General features: G+C 41.9%; 1 protein-coding gene across 7 annotated transcripts in view; it reads left to right on the top strand.

Moving 5' to 3' along the window:
* The window catches only part of LOC127168255 (stereocilin), a 30,316-nt gene that overhangs the window by 8,560 nt on the left and 6,828 nt on the right, over window positions 1-14,928 (top strand). For 5 of the 7 annotated variants that reach the window (XM_051114958.1, XM_051114954.1, XM_051114956.1 and 2 more), the window contains 17 exons: window positions 194-218; window positions 319-823; window positions 2,011-2,895; window positions 2,994-3,059; window positions 4,876-5,001; window positions 5,146-5,312; window positions 5,391-5,577; window positions 5,657-5,772; window positions 5,850-5,982; window positions 6,060-6,242; window positions 7,598-7,636; window positions 7,711-7,881; window positions 7,968-8,117; window positions 8,594-8,652; window positions 8,835-8,958; window positions 10,853-10,935; window positions 11,019-11,154. In XM_051114958.1, the coding sequence (XP_050970915.1) occupies window positions 194-218; window positions 319-823; window positions 2,011-2,895; window positions 2,994-3,059; window positions 4,876-5,001; window positions 5,146-5,312; window positions 5,391-5,577; window positions 5,657-5,772; window positions 5,850-5,982; window positions 6,060-6,242; window positions 7,598-7,636; window positions 7,711-7,881; window positions 7,968-8,117; window positions 8,594-8,652; window positions 8,835-8,958; window positions 10,853-10,935; window positions 11,019-11,154 (3,155 nt within the window). The remainder of the gene's footprint in view (window positions 1-193; window positions 219-318; window positions 824-2,010; window positions 2,896-2,993; window positions 3,060-4,875; window positions 5,002-5,145; window positions 5,313-5,390; window positions 5,578-5,656; window positions 5,773-5,849; window positions 5,983-6,059; window positions 6,243-7,597; window positions 7,637-7,710; window positions 7,882-7,967; window positions 8,118-8,593; window positions 8,653-8,834; window positions 8,959-10,852; window positions 10,936-11,018; window positions 11,155-14,928) is intronic. The other 2 variants (XM_051114959.1, XM_051114961.1) reach the window with 1 other exon arrangement.

The following is a 14,928-nucleotide window of genomic DNA, read 5'->3' as shown; positions in this document are numbered from 1 at the left end:
TTTCTTTTATGTCTGTAACTTTATACCACTGGTATTATGTGCACAGCTATGCTGTTACATCAAGGCCAATTGTATAATACAGGACCCGGCTCTCCATTTTCCTCAATTAATCAACAGTGCTTTGCTATCATCTGTGATTTGTATATAACTATTCACCCAGAACTTTTCCATTCACTTTTGTTTCTTTGTAAAGGTGACCTCAGGCAGTTAATATTGTGGTAAGTGTCATGAGAATTAGCAAGACTTTGAATTATTAATCTATAGGTGTATAGCAATAGATTATTGTAAATGAACAGTTTTGTTGTCCTCTATGTACAGGGGAATTAGACATAACTTGACATGGAATGCTCAAGCGATGGGTTTCAGGTCAGATGGGTTACCCAGCAGGCCGTCTTTGATGACTTGCCCCTCTACAGAGGAGGAAACAAGGACTTTAAAACCTCTGAACTCATCTAGAAGACCTAAACTTCACCAGTCCCAGCCAAAAGAGCAGAGAGCCCATGAGCAGAGCGATTCAGACCCCTCACCCTCAGCAGAGATTCTGGAAGCTGCCTGTAATGCCTCTATCCCTGGTCTCACTGGTGTCTCGAATTTTACTGTCTTTCTCTATTGTAATCTTTTCGATGGAGAGAGTGGCTCACAGGACCCTGAAGTCAACCATCTTGGTGTAGACCTGCACGCAGCTTGCTCCGACGCTGCTTGGTACCTCTCAGCAGCGGAGGAAGATTTTCTTTGGGTTCACGTTTGCAGCGAATTCTTCGCTCACGAGTTTAACAGAACAGTGTGTGCCAACTCTACATTCTGGCTGCAACATGCACATCAGGTACATTGAGATACTTTTAGATTGTTTCTATGAATAATATTAAAGTGATAGTTCACCCAAAAATTAAAATTCTGTCATTAATTACTCACCCTCATGCTGTTCCAAACCTGTAAGACCTTTGTTCATCTTTGGAACACAAATGAAGATATTTTTGATGAAATCCAAGAACTTTCTGACCCTGCACAGACAGCAACACAACTGACACATTCAGGGCCCAGAACTTCAAAACATATCTAACCAGCAAATATGTGAATTAAAGCTAAATTAAATCTGTTAATCATATATGTGATTCTGGACCACAAAGGTATATTTTGATATTAAGACCAGTCTTAAGTAGCAAAGGTATATTTGTAGCCAATTACAAATACATTATATGGGTCAAAATTATAGATTTTTCTTTTATGCAAAAAATCATTAGGATATTAAATAAAGATCATGTTGCATGAAGATGTTTTGTAAATTTCCTACTGTAAGTATATCAAAACTTAATTTTTTATTAGTAATATGCATTGCTAAGATTTTCTCAGCATTTAGATTTTTTTGCACCCTCAGATTCCAGATTTTTTATATAGTTGTATCACAGCCAAATATTGTCCTATCCTAACAAACCATACATCAGTGGAAAACTTATTTATTCAGCTTTCAGAAAAATCGACCCTTATGACTGGTTTTGTGGTCCAGGGTCATATATAGTGATTGTATTTCTTCACAAGACTTGGATTAAGCACTCAATTATTTGTTCATAACCTCCCTTATGAACTTTTTGTCTAAGTTTTAGTGACCTGGACTTTTAATCTAGGAACAGAGACCTCTCAGGTTTCACTAAAAATATTCTCATTTTTGTTTCAAAGATTAACCAAAGTCTTGTGGTTTGGGTTGAGGAGGATGAGTAACCGCTGACAAAATTTTCATTTTTAGCTGTACAAAACAGCTCGTTTTGATGTTTGAAATTGCAAATTGGTGTGTCTTATCATATTATTTGAATGTATTATCTTAATTATGAACACACTGGTTGTAGTGCAAACAGATTTATCGTTTACTACCCACTGTTATTCTTCTAGTTATTTCCCTATAGTGGCTAATCAAGCATAAGTCTCACCCATAGGCTTACTTCCGTGTTGAAGAATAAGGTGGATTGCTTTAAAGTTTTCTGTATTAGTAATCACCTTGCTGTGAAATTTTCTCAGGTAGAAGCTACAAGGGATTACCAGTACCTCAACCAATCAAGTATTGATGACCTCTGTCTTCAACTCTCCAATGATGTTTCAGTGGGTTCTCCTCCAGACGCTACTGAGGATTGTTTAACGCTACTAAGCAGCAAAACTCTAACCGCCCAAGATTTTAGAAGATGTTTTCTTCCCAATAACACAGCCCTTATTGCCTCTTTGTGTGGAAATGAGTCATCTCAAATACCTCAAGATGGGAGCTGGGCAGCAGAGTACTGCTCCAAGGTCATTCCTAATCAATCTCACAGTTCCCCCAAAGACAACTGTGATTACTTGAACTGGAAGGTAGAATATTTTATGAACACCACCGCCCTTGAGATCTGCAGCAGTAAAGCCGGTTTGAAGGACCACATTTGCAAAAACGCCACACTGTATCTTACATTGGTTCGTGAGCAGCCTTCGCTCTTAGACTACTGTTTGAATTCTGAAGACAAGCAGGGCGCCAAGTGTGTCCTCCAGAAGCTGTTTGACATGCTGCCAGCGCCCTATGACTTCGACACCTCTCAGCTTTGTGTGAACCCCTTGCCTATTCTGCAAGATGCCATTCATAAGCTCACTCTGTGTGAAGGAGCAGTGGATGAACGCACGGGTTGGTTAGCTACGGTGAGCTATGTGCTTAGAGTGTTGGATTTTGTGGTGGGGCTCTCAGCGGGTTTGGATGAAGGGGAACGAGAGGTGCGTCAGAGCCTGGGTCAGGCCATTCTGCTGTCCAGCCTCCAGGACAACGCTTCCTTCTGGGCTACGCTAAGACCTGATGCATCAATAAGTGTACTTCACACTGTTGCCGTCTTCCTGAAGAGAGAGCAAAACCACACCTTAAAAGAAGATCTTTTGAGCTGTTTCAGTGTATGTCATGCACGCTTAGTTTTTCATGTTATTATTTTATTGTTATATTACCATACATTCAGTTTAATGCATTCAGATTCAAAGGCTTCTCTCCCCAGCAGCCTGTCCTGTGGGATCTCATTCAGAGGGAAGGCAACTCTTCTGCTTTAAGATTTTTAATGCAGGTATAACTCATTCTCTCTGATGGTAAATTATCTAGTCAGTTAAACCCAGGGGTTTTCAAGCTTTTTGATGCCAGTGGGCCCTATATGATAATCACGTTGCAGGGAAGCCTATTTTTAAAATTCACTCTTAAAATAAAGATTCTTTATTGGCATTTGTGTTTCCATAAAGAACCCAGTGAACCCACACTCTAAAAAATGCTGGGTTAAAAACATCCCAACTTGGGTTATTTGGCAACCCAGCTCTGGGTAAATATTGGGCAGAATACATGCTGGGTTATTTTAACCCAGCTGGTAGCGTTTAATGTTTTTACCCAACGTGCTGTGTTGTTTTATTTAAGTCAACTGTTGTTTAAAAAAAATTATTATATTGCTGGCTTAAAATGGGCTGGAAATTAAAATTCACACAGATTTATAGTGACAACAGTAGTAATCAAAATATGAACATTTATTATTAAGCAAGAACACCCATGGACAAAAATATAAGACAAATTGAATTTATTTGGGTGAATACAGCATTGTTTACAATATATTTACAGTAATATACATTTAAAGTAGTTTAACAAGCATTTTAGAAACAAAAAATGTAACATTAAAAGGATTTTTTTTAAGTTAATCACTTTTCACCCAAATAGCGATAATTCTCATGCCGGTGTGTCGCCAAGATCTGCACTGGTGATGGGCTGTTGTTCGCTGGGGGAACTACAAACCTCAGACCACTGCCTCGCTTTTCACTCGTAGCTGAAAGATGCCATGACTGACCCCATAACCTGCCCATAAACAAACAGTACTGACATTAGAGAACATATTTTAAAATCAAATTAAATTAAATTCAGTATTATAATGAATAAAATCAGTTTATGTTATGCAAGGCAAAAGGTGTTTCCAACATGCGAAACCACTGCTGCTGATGCAGCTGACTGACATCTTGTCCTTGTATGTTGCGTTGTATAAAATAATATATTTTACAGCACAGTAAAGAGTTTATAAATGAAATAAAATGTATACAAACTTTATTTCACGAAAGAAGTGCACCAAATCGGCAGTGCTAAGAATCACTGCCAAAAAGTGGGTTGTTTCGTTGAAGACAGGCTAGAAAAAATAACCCAGCATTAAAAATGACGTAAAGTAAAAACTGAAAAAGTAGTAAAAACAACCAAATAAAATGACCCAACAGGCTGAACCCAGCATTTTTAGAGTGCAAAAAAAAAAAAAAAAAAAAAAACTATTACTTGGGTAAAAATAGTAAAAACAACCAAATAAACCAAATAAAATGACCCAACAGGCTGAACCCAGCATTTGGGTAAAAAAATAGTAACCCAGCATTTTTTAGAGTGCACAAAAGAAAACAACAACTACCCAGCACTTGGGTAAAAATAGTAAAAACAACTAAATAAAATGACCCAACAAGCTGAACCCAGCATTTGGATAAAAAACAAAAAATAACCCAGCATTTTGTAGAGTGCCCAGCACTTTCATATCTTCGTGAAAAACTATTTTTACTATGTAAAAAAGCTAGTAAGTGTGATGATATAAAGACAAAATGACTGCAAAATTATCATTCTATAATTACACCTTACTTTTCTGCATACTCCCTAGAACCGTCTTGCTTAACTGAGTTTAAAAACCCTTGAGTTAAACCCAAAATCCAACATATAAAATATAGATCTTATCCATTTTCATACTGTAGTTTCTTGAAGTTATTAAGGAAAAATTTGATGAGTTAAGCTCTTTCACTCACAGGCGTTCCTCGCAAAACTGCACTATTTTGTCAGCACGCATTTGTCAATGTCTAATTCTGACATTTATACACTCCAAGGAGTACCTACAGATGCCTAGAGAGAGTATTCGCAGTGTAGTAATGTCGGCAGAAAAAGATGCTGTGAAAAGATTCCTTTCCCATGTTCATCAGAGTTGGGATCAACTTCAAGTGGAAACTATACAGGTAAATAAAAAAACAACGTTTGGATGTTGAATATACAATGCTGACTGATATTGTCTAATGCCATCCAGTAATCAACAAAGTACTGATATACAATACATCCATACTTAGAAGTACATATCCATATATAACTGGTGCTATTCACAGGTTTCTCCAAAAGAACAAGAGGCCATGGAAACCATGACAGCTGCTTTCATTCACAAGTTTCCTCGTGTCACACCAGAGCTTTTCATCGACCTCTCCCAGTTTATACCGTACATGTCAGTCTCAGATATTATGACCTTCCCTGCCTCTCTCATGGTCAATGAAAGTGTGTAAGTGGATCATATCAAAATTATATTTCATGATTTAGCCCAGTGTCTTCCTAATTCAATTATGTTAATTTGCTCCAGACTAATGGCCATTAGTGATCACAGCTCTGAGATGAAGTCTCCACAAAAACAAGCCTTTGTAAAACGCCTGTTGCAGTCCAGCGTAGCTGGAGATGTGCCTTCGTGGCCTCCTTACTTCCTCAGCTCCATTCTGCCTCTCCTTCCGCATCTCCCAGTCAGTCACTTTCAGCAGCTCACATCTCAACAAGTGAGTACGTCTCCATCAGAAGATCCTGCTTTTTACTTTTTCACATGCTGAAAATAACATCTGAATGTCTGACGTACAGCTCACGCCCTTAATGGAGATGTTGGGGAACAGCAGTCTAGATGCCACAAGGGGGCGCCATGTGCTTCGTACTGTCTTCGGAAGGGCGAAGAACCTGACAAGTGACAACATAATGAGGTACAAATCGAAGTTCAATATCATTTGACATTTATAAATGTATAAACAAATACAAGACGCCCTGTTTCTCACAACAGGTTAGGAGTTCTCATATGTTACCTGAACTCTGACGACTTACAACAGTTGTTGTCTTCATCGAAACTCTCACCTGTCCTGTGGCAGCAGTTGGCACAATGTGTATCAGAGGGACACGTCAGTGGAAGTGGCAGAGTGAGGCTTGATTTTCATATTGTGCATTGTGGAATAATGTTTCAAGTGTTATTCATAAAGAATTATTTTCTCCACAGCTGTCGCACTGGCTTGGCATGGCCCTTAAATCTTTAAATGCCAGTAACTTACCTGCTTCAGAAATGGCCTCCTTACAAGGTATGCTGCCACAAATGGGCGCTTCGTTTTTGGAGCCGCTGTCCTCAGATGAGTTGTTGGATCTGGTAACTCTGCCGGGTATGCCAACTTTCCCACCTGCACAGGTAAGCACAGTGAAAGCTTTCTGAATTCCGGTTCAGTTTCTGAATTTGAACAAGATGCACAGTTGAAATTTGAATTTGAATATATGGAAGAAGAATTCTACAAATCTTTCACTTGAAAACCAAATTTTGTCAAGACAAAAATGTGAAATGTGAATCCCTTCAAGATCAGGATTGGATGCTCCTGTGATAGATAGATAGATAGATAGATAGATAGATAGATAGATAGATAGATAGATAGATAGATAGATAGAACAACAGATGGGTGGATGGATGGAACAACAGAATGACAGATAGAAAGATAGAATGATAGAGAGATGAATGGATGGATGGAACAATAGAAAGACAGATAGAAAGGTAGAACGATAGATAAAGAGATGGATGGATGGAATGACATAATGACAGATAGAACAGTAGAATAATAAAACGATAGATAGATAGATAGATGATAGATAGAACAACGGATGGATGGATAGAATGACAGACAGACAGAACGATAGATAGAACAATAGTAGAATAATAGAACAATAGATAGATAGATAGATAGATAGATAGATAGATAGAACAACAGATGGATGGATGGATGGATGGATGGATGGATGGATGGAACGACAGAATGACAGATAGAAAGGTAGAATGATAGAGAGATGGAGGGATGGATGGAACGATAGAAAGAGATAGAAAGGTAGAATGATAGAAAGACAGATAGAAAGGTAGAACGATAGATAGATGGATGGATGGAACGACAATGACAGACAGAACAGTAGAACAGTAGAATAATAAAACAGATAGAACAACGGATGGATGGATAGAACGACAGAATGACAGACAGACAGATAGATAGATAGATAGAACAACGGATGGATGGATGATGGATGGATGGATATAGATAGATATATAGAACAATAGATAGATGATAGATAGATAGATAGATATAGATATATAGAACGATAGATAGACAGACAGATAGACAGATAGATAGATAGATAGATAGATAGAACGACAGATGGATGGATGGATGGATGGAACAACAGAATGACAGACAGATAGAACAGTAGAACAATAGATAGAATGATATAGAACGATAGATAGATCGAATTAAAGATTTTAGATTTTAAACTTGTTCTTCACACTAAAATAATGATTCTTTTAGGAAATGTTCACTGAAAGGTTCTTTGGGGAATCAAAAAATGATACTTCTGTGGCATCGACGCGAAAACCCCCTTTGGGAACGTTTATTTTTAAGAGCGAAAAACGATGTTTGAAGATTTTGATAGATAGATTCCTCTTGCTGTCATTCCAGTTGAACTTTCTGTGGGATGTGGACAATTCAATTCATTTTTTTTTCTTTAATGCAGGCATTCCAGATACTGAACAAAATAGCAGAAGAAACAAATGTAAGCTATGTACCAGCACAACTATGATGCTTACCTTTAGTGAGTCTTGTGTTCACAGTCTCAATCCTGTTTAGTTCAGTGCCAACACGCTATGCAGACTGAAGCCGTTGTTTACTGGTCTGGGGCCTTCTTTCTTGAGAAAACTGGTTGTTCTTGAGTCTACACCTGATTGTCAGTGTTGGAGTTTAATGCTGGCTGACCTGCAACCTGCTTATCAAGTGATGGTTCATTTTGCACTCCAACAGGTTTGAACCTCTAGTTTCCACAATTGTACTTATGCATTATATTTGCTTTGATCTGTTGATGTATAACACATGCTGTTTGTTTGAAGGCTCTGGAACGCACGTCTACAAATATAACACAGCAGTTGCAATGTCTTCTACCATTTGTGTCCTTGAAGAAATTAATGTCAGATCTAGACGGAGAAACGGTCCTTCATCACATATCAGTGTATAAGCACATGCCTTGGTCTCACCAGCAGGTACAACCCTAATTTTATACCTTTGCTTTTGGGAAATTAGCTTTTTTCTAGCTCACAGACTGTCGGTGTTGCATATCATGTACAAAAATGAAGACAAGTCTTCAGCTAACACTGTCTAGGAACATCAGACCTTTCTATTGTTAAATGTGTCTTTCATTTTAAAGAAACTATAGAAGCACTGAATGTAGCCCTAGTACATTACATTCAGTGCCCTGTACTGCTCTTGCCAGCTGATCTCAAGTTCTTTGGTGGATTATTTGTCATGCTTCAAAGGAGCCTTTCAGTAAATTAATAATCTGAGCCCCTCAACTGCCATCAAGCAAATTGATCTTAATGTGGTACAATAGCCTCCACCAGGGAATATGAATTAATAATCACCCACATTAAAAAGACCTTGTCTCAGCCAAAAGTGTATCAGATACAACCTTGAGGGCGATCCAGTTTCTCAGACTCACTTGTTGTGTTTGACACAACAGGCTCAAATGCTGTTCAAAATGATTCAGCGGACCATAAACATCACAGGAGAGTCAATACTGTAAGTGATATCTAGCATTACTATACTTTATGATTGTCGACAGCTATATTTTTCTTTGAAAATTCAGGCTGGGCTTAGTTGCATCATAGTCTTGATCTCTAGAACAGATATGCATTGTTTTTTATATTTGTGTTGTTTTCAAATTGAATAACATTCATGCAAAAAATGTCTTTTCACTAAAGAGATTTAGGTCGTATTGCTGGTGGCATGAGCTGTGAATGGCTGAAGCTTTGGGTAAATGAGTCAGGCTTTTCTGAATTGTTGCAATTCATCACTAAGTTGCCTGGAGGACTTAGACCTGGTTTGGTAAGAAGATGAGAAATCTTATTAATATACACATTGCCTTTAAAAGCCTTTGCTGTCTAAAGGCAAAATACAGAGATTATAATATTTTGATTAAGTAACATGATTTAACATAGCTCATGGCACTTTTAACCATGTTGCTTACCAACTACACTACCAGATTTTTAATGTTTTTTAAAGAATTCCCTTCTCCTCAAACCTGCATGTATTTGATCCAAAGTACAGCAAAAGCAGTAATATTGTGAAATATTTTTTACCATTTAAAATACCTGCTTTCTTTTTGAGTATATTTAAAAATGTAATTTATTTCTCCAGTCTTCAGTGTCACATGATTCTTCAGAAGTCATTCTAACATGCTGATTTGCTGTTCAAGAAACATTTTTATTATTATTATTAATATTTAAAACAGTTAAGTACTTTTTTTCAGGATTAATTGATGAATAGGAAGATCCAAAGATCAGCATTTATCAGAAATAAAAGAGTTTACATTATACAATATTTCATTCAAAAGCTTGGAGTCAGTATAATTTGTATTTATTTATTTGGGGGAAAAAAATTATAGAATTTAATACTTTTATTTAGCAAGGATGTTTTAAATTGATCAAAAGTGATGATAAAGACATTTAGAACAGAAACAGAAACAGAAAGAGCTTTTATTGCCAAGTATGCTTGCGCATACTAGGAATTTGTTTTAGTGTCATTAGCTTCTAGTACACAGAGACAACAACAACATACAGACAATAAACATAAGATGAGAAAAAAATACACATATGTAAATATAAATAGACAAAAATTAGAAAAATAAGTTGAGAAATAAATAAATAACGTGGTATGTACAGGTGTGCTATAGATGACAGAATAGAATAGAATAGAATAGAATAGAATAGAACAGAACAGAAAGAGGTAGAGATGCAGGGATGTGCTAGGATGGGGGTGGTAACTAATAAATAAAAAGTTATTGCACATTATATTGCACAATGGGGGGAACATCTAACTGTTCATAAGGAGAATTGCCTGGGGGAAAAAACTGTTCTTGTGCCTGGTTGTCCTGGTGTTTGGGGCTCTGTAGCGCCAGCCAGATGGTAAAAGTTCAAAGAGATGATAACTTGGATGTGAGGGATCCAGAGTGATTTTCTGAGCTCTTTTCCTCACTCTGGATGAATAAAGCTCTTGAAGGGTGGGCAGGGGAGCACCAATAATCCTCTCGGCAGTCCGAACTATTCCCTGTAATCTTCTGATGTCTGATTTTGTAGCTGAGATCAAACCAGACAGTTATTGATGTGCAGAGAACAGACTTGATGATGGCTGAGTAGAACTGTTTTAGCAGCTCCTGTGGTAGGTTGAACTTTCTTAGCTGGCGAAGGAAGTACAATCTTTGTTGGGCCTTTTTTACAATGGAGTTGATGTGAATGGCCCACTTCAAATAAAACATTTATAATGTTACGAAAGATTTCTATTACAGATAAATGCTGTTCTTCTGAACTTTCTGTTTATCAAAGAAACCTAAAAAATTCTACTCAGATGTTTTCAACAGATAAATATCAATAAATGTTTTTTGAGCAGCAAATCAGAATATTAAATTATTTCTGAAGGATCATGTGACTGGAGTAGTGATACTAAAAATTCAGCTTTGAAATCACAGAAATAAATTACATTTAAAAATATATTCAAGTGGAAAACAGTTATTTTAAATAGTAAAAATATTAAAAATGTTTTTGCTGTACTTTGGATAAAATAAATGCAGGCTTGGTGAGCAGCAGACACTTTAAAAAACATTAAAAATCTTTAAAAAACTTTTGACTGGTAGTGTACGTACAGTATATGACACAACTGAATATGATTGGGATGTTTTTAGCATGTCTGTGGGAGGTAAACAGCACTGACTTTGTTTCAACAGAGGAAATGCATTGTGGTGGAGCTACAGAAAAGGCCTGATATTGATCTAAATGACTTGGAACCCTCATTTGCTGCAAGATTACCGTAAGATTAGCGGTTGTCTACCTAGATTCTCATTTGTTTGTTCTTTTACTTGAATGATCCTACTGTTGTATTTTGTCTCTCAGGCTGACCATGATGGAGCACCTGTCTAACGCCTCACTCATAAGTGTACTGGACCATGTTCGACAAGACTTTATTGACTTTCTTCAGCTACCACGACACAAGCAAACAGCCCTAGCAGAGAAAGCTATCGATGTACTTGTAAGCACAAAATCATTGCAGATATTCGTTCTGTGATTGAAGTCAGTGCAGTGACAGATTTCTTAAAAGTTTTACAGCAACCCAGATGAATTGTGACCTCATCCAGCTGTTACTGTCACCAAATTTTTGTTTTCGTTTTTAATTATCTGAACTGCTTAAAATCTAATTTTACTGTTTCAGTATGCAGAAATGCATTTCCAAAAATGTGGATTATATGGATGTGGTTTGGATCAGTTTTTTTAAGGCATGTACAGTGCCATTCAAATATTTGGGTTTAATTTTTTTTTTTTAATAGAAATGTATGCTTATCAAGGCTGTATTTATTTGATAAAATGTGTAGTAACAGTAATATTGCTAAATATTATTACAATTTAAAATAACTGTTTACTATTTTTAATACACTACCAGTCACAAGTTTTTGAACAGTAAGATTTTTAATGTTTGTTTAACGAAGTGAACGAGAGGAGGCGAGCGGATCCATATGCAAGCTTTTATTTAAAACGCGAGACAAAGACATGGTCGTACAGGCTGGGTCGAGACGGGAGCAGACAGGAATATCAAAGGCAGTGGGAGAGAGTAATCCAATAAACGTGAGCAATAGTCCAAAAGGCAGGCGGCTAGACAGTCCAAACGAGAAACCAGGCGAGAGAACAAAACCAGGAACGAGGAAACTAGGAAACGCTAATAATAACAACAACAGGAAAATACAACCAACCGTGAAGTGCACTAAAAAGGAGCGGGGTTTTTATAGGGCGCCTGATTGGTCACGGGGACTGACGCAATAAGAGCGGTGGAGGATGGGAGATGCAGTCCGAGATGTATAGTGACAGTCAGAGTGCGTAAGTGATGCGAGAGTGACATCTGGTGGTTGGTGGACAGCGGGACACAGACCAGATTCGTGACATAGCCCCCCCCCAAGGAGCGGCTTCCAGACGCTCTAAGGGAACAACAGTCCAGGGGTGCGGTGGGGTGGGAGCGAGACAGGGCGAGGGTTGGAGGGCCAGGTCCATGTGGAGGGCCCAGTGATTGAGGCAGGGCCGACAGAGCAGGTACCCTCCAGGGCGGAGCCGGAGGCGGAGCAGGAGCCCTCCAGGGCAGAGCCGGAGACGCCGGGGCCCTCCAGGGCGGAGCAGGAGGCGCCGGAGTCCTCCAGGACGGAGCCGGAGGCGGATCAGGAGGCGCAGGAGCCCTCCAGGGTGGAGCCGGAGGCGGGACAAGCGACACAAGAGCCCTCCAGGGCGGAGCCGGAGGCAGAGCGTGAGGCGCGGGCGCCCTCCAGGGTGGAGCAGGAGGCGCAGGAGCCCTCCAGGGCGAAACAGGAGGCGGAGCAGGAGGTGCCGCAGCCCTCCGGGGCGGAACAGGAGGCGGAGCGGCCCTCCGGGGCGGAACAGGAGGTGGAGCAGGAGGCGGAGCAGCCCTCTCGGGTGAAACAGGAATCTGGGTCACGGTCTGGGACCTGGGGAAAGCAGGGACAGTGGAGGCAGACAGAATAGGGGGAGAAGGTGCAGCAGCCCTCCTGGGCGGAACAGGGAGGCGCGGAGCAGGTGCGGAGCAGGTGCCGCAGCCCTCCGGGCGGAACAGGAGGCGCAGCAGCCCTCCGGGGCGGAACAGGAGGCGCAGCAGCCCTCCGGGCGGAACAGGAGGCGCAGCCCTCCGGGGCGGAACAGGAGGGGCGGAACAGGAGGCGCCCTCCGGGGCGGAACTGGAACCTGCGTCATGGTCTGGAACCTGGGGAGAACAGGGACAGAGGAGGTAGACAGAATAGGGGAGAAGCAGAGAGCTTGTAAGGGGACGCCACCTCCAAGGGAGGATCCACAGCCGAAGCTGACACCTCAGGAGGTATTGGCGCGGCTTCTCCGACCGAGGGGAGCTCTGGAACAGGCCAGTGACCAGACGGGAGCTCTGGAGCAGGCTTGTGACCAGACGGGAGTTCTGGAGCAGGCTTGTGACCAGACGTGACCTCTGGAGCAGACTTGAGACCAGACGGAAGCTCTAGAGCAGGCTTGTGAGCTGACGTGGCCTCAGGAGCTGACTTGAGACCAGACGGGACCTCTGGAGCAGACTCGAGACCAGACGGGACCTCTGGAGCAGACTCGAGACCAGACGGGGCTCTGGAGCAGACTTGAGAGAGGCGTGGCGTGACCTCAGGAGCACAGTGTGCAGCCCACACACACCAAATGGCAACCGCCATAAAGGGAAGAGCAGTGGCGGGTGAAAGGACCTCTTTGATGATGGATCTTGGCGATGTTGGTGCCGCTGAGATGTTCACTGCCCTCACTGACCCCTGTGGTGGGTCCAGCATACTGACCATCATAGTAGGCTGTGAACTTGGGATATCAGACGAGGCATGGCACTGCTCTGGAAGGTCAGACGAGACGTGACTTGGCTCTGGACGAATAGACGAGACCTGACGAGGCACTGGGAGGTCTGATGAAACATGGAGAGGCTCTGGACCGTCAGGCGGGACGTGACTTGACTCAGAGCGGTCAGACGAGACATGGCGAGGTTCTAGACAGATAGACGAGATGTGACGGGGCTCTGGAGGGTCAGGAGGCGTGACTTGACTCTGGAGCGTGACTCTGAGCGGTCGGAGACGTGACTTGAGTCTGTGACTTGAGTCTGGGCGGTGGACGAGGCGTGTCTGGGCGGTCGGACGAGACGTGACTTGAGTCTGGGCGGTCGGAGTCTGGGCGGTCGGACGAGACGACTTGAGTCTGGGCGGTCGGACGAGACGTGACTTGAGTCTGGAACAGCAGCAATAACTTCATTTGGCACATGAATATCAGCTGTGGTTTGACTTAGTTTGTGGAGATTGGCCGTGACTTCACTTGATTCGTGAAGCTCAGTAGTCAGCTGACTTGACTCTTGGAGATCAGCGGTGACTTGACTTGGCTCATGGAGATCAGCGGTGTCTTGAACTGGCTTGTGAAGAGCAATGACTTTACTTGACTCAGTAACCACGGCCCTGACGTTGCCTGACGCAGGAACGATCGCCTTGACGTTGCTGGATTTGGGCTTGACTGGACTTGGAAACTTGACTGGACTTGGAAGCTACAGCCGTAGCCTCACTTGACTCTGGAGCAGCGGCTGAAGCTTGACTTGGCTCTGGAACGACAGCAGCAGCTTGGCCTGGTTCATGGAGATCCGTTGTAACGGGACTTGGCTCCTGAACAACATGGCTTGACTCAGGAACAACAGCTGTAACGTGACTTGACTCGTGGGGAACAGCTGTGACCTGGCTTGACTCGAGGGCACAGCCGTGACCTGGCTTGACTCTGTGTCTTGACTTGATTCGGGGGTAGCCGCCGTGGCATTAAGGAGCACCATTTTAGCCGCCCTTACAGTCACTAGAGGAGTGTCCAGCACGTGGGCCATCATGATAGGCTGTGATCTTGAAATGTCGAATGAGACCTGGCGAGGCTCGGGGCCTTCAGGCAGGACGTAACTCGACTCAGGGACCAGGACTGTGACTTTGCTTGACTCAGGAACCACTTCAGGAAGTGCGGCCATGAGGGGTGTAGAACCAGGAGCAGAAAACATGACGTGAACAGGCTGTGGCTTGACGGAGATGTCCTGAGCAGGCTGTGGTTTGGCTGACGTGGCGTTAGCGGGCGCTGGCTTGACAGACGTGGCGTTAGCGGGCGCTGGCTTAGCGGCCATCCTTGCGACAGACTCTGGCGTGGCAGCCATCTTGTGCAGTGGCTCTGGCGGGGCAGCCATCTTGTGCAGTGGCTCAGGAAAGATGGCTGTAACTTGACTTGCCTTAGGAGGAGC

The sequence above is a fragment of the Labeo rohita genome, chromosome 7 (assembly GCF_022985175.1).
Source record: "Labeo rohita strain BAU-BD-2019 chromosome 7, IGBB_LRoh.1.0, whole genome shotgun sequence".
Taxonomy (NCBI): domain Eukaryota; kingdom Metazoa; phylum Chordata; class Actinopteri; order Cypriniformes; family Cyprinidae; genus Labeo; species Labeo rohita.
This window is presented reverse-complemented; position numbering and strand designations above follow the sequence as displayed.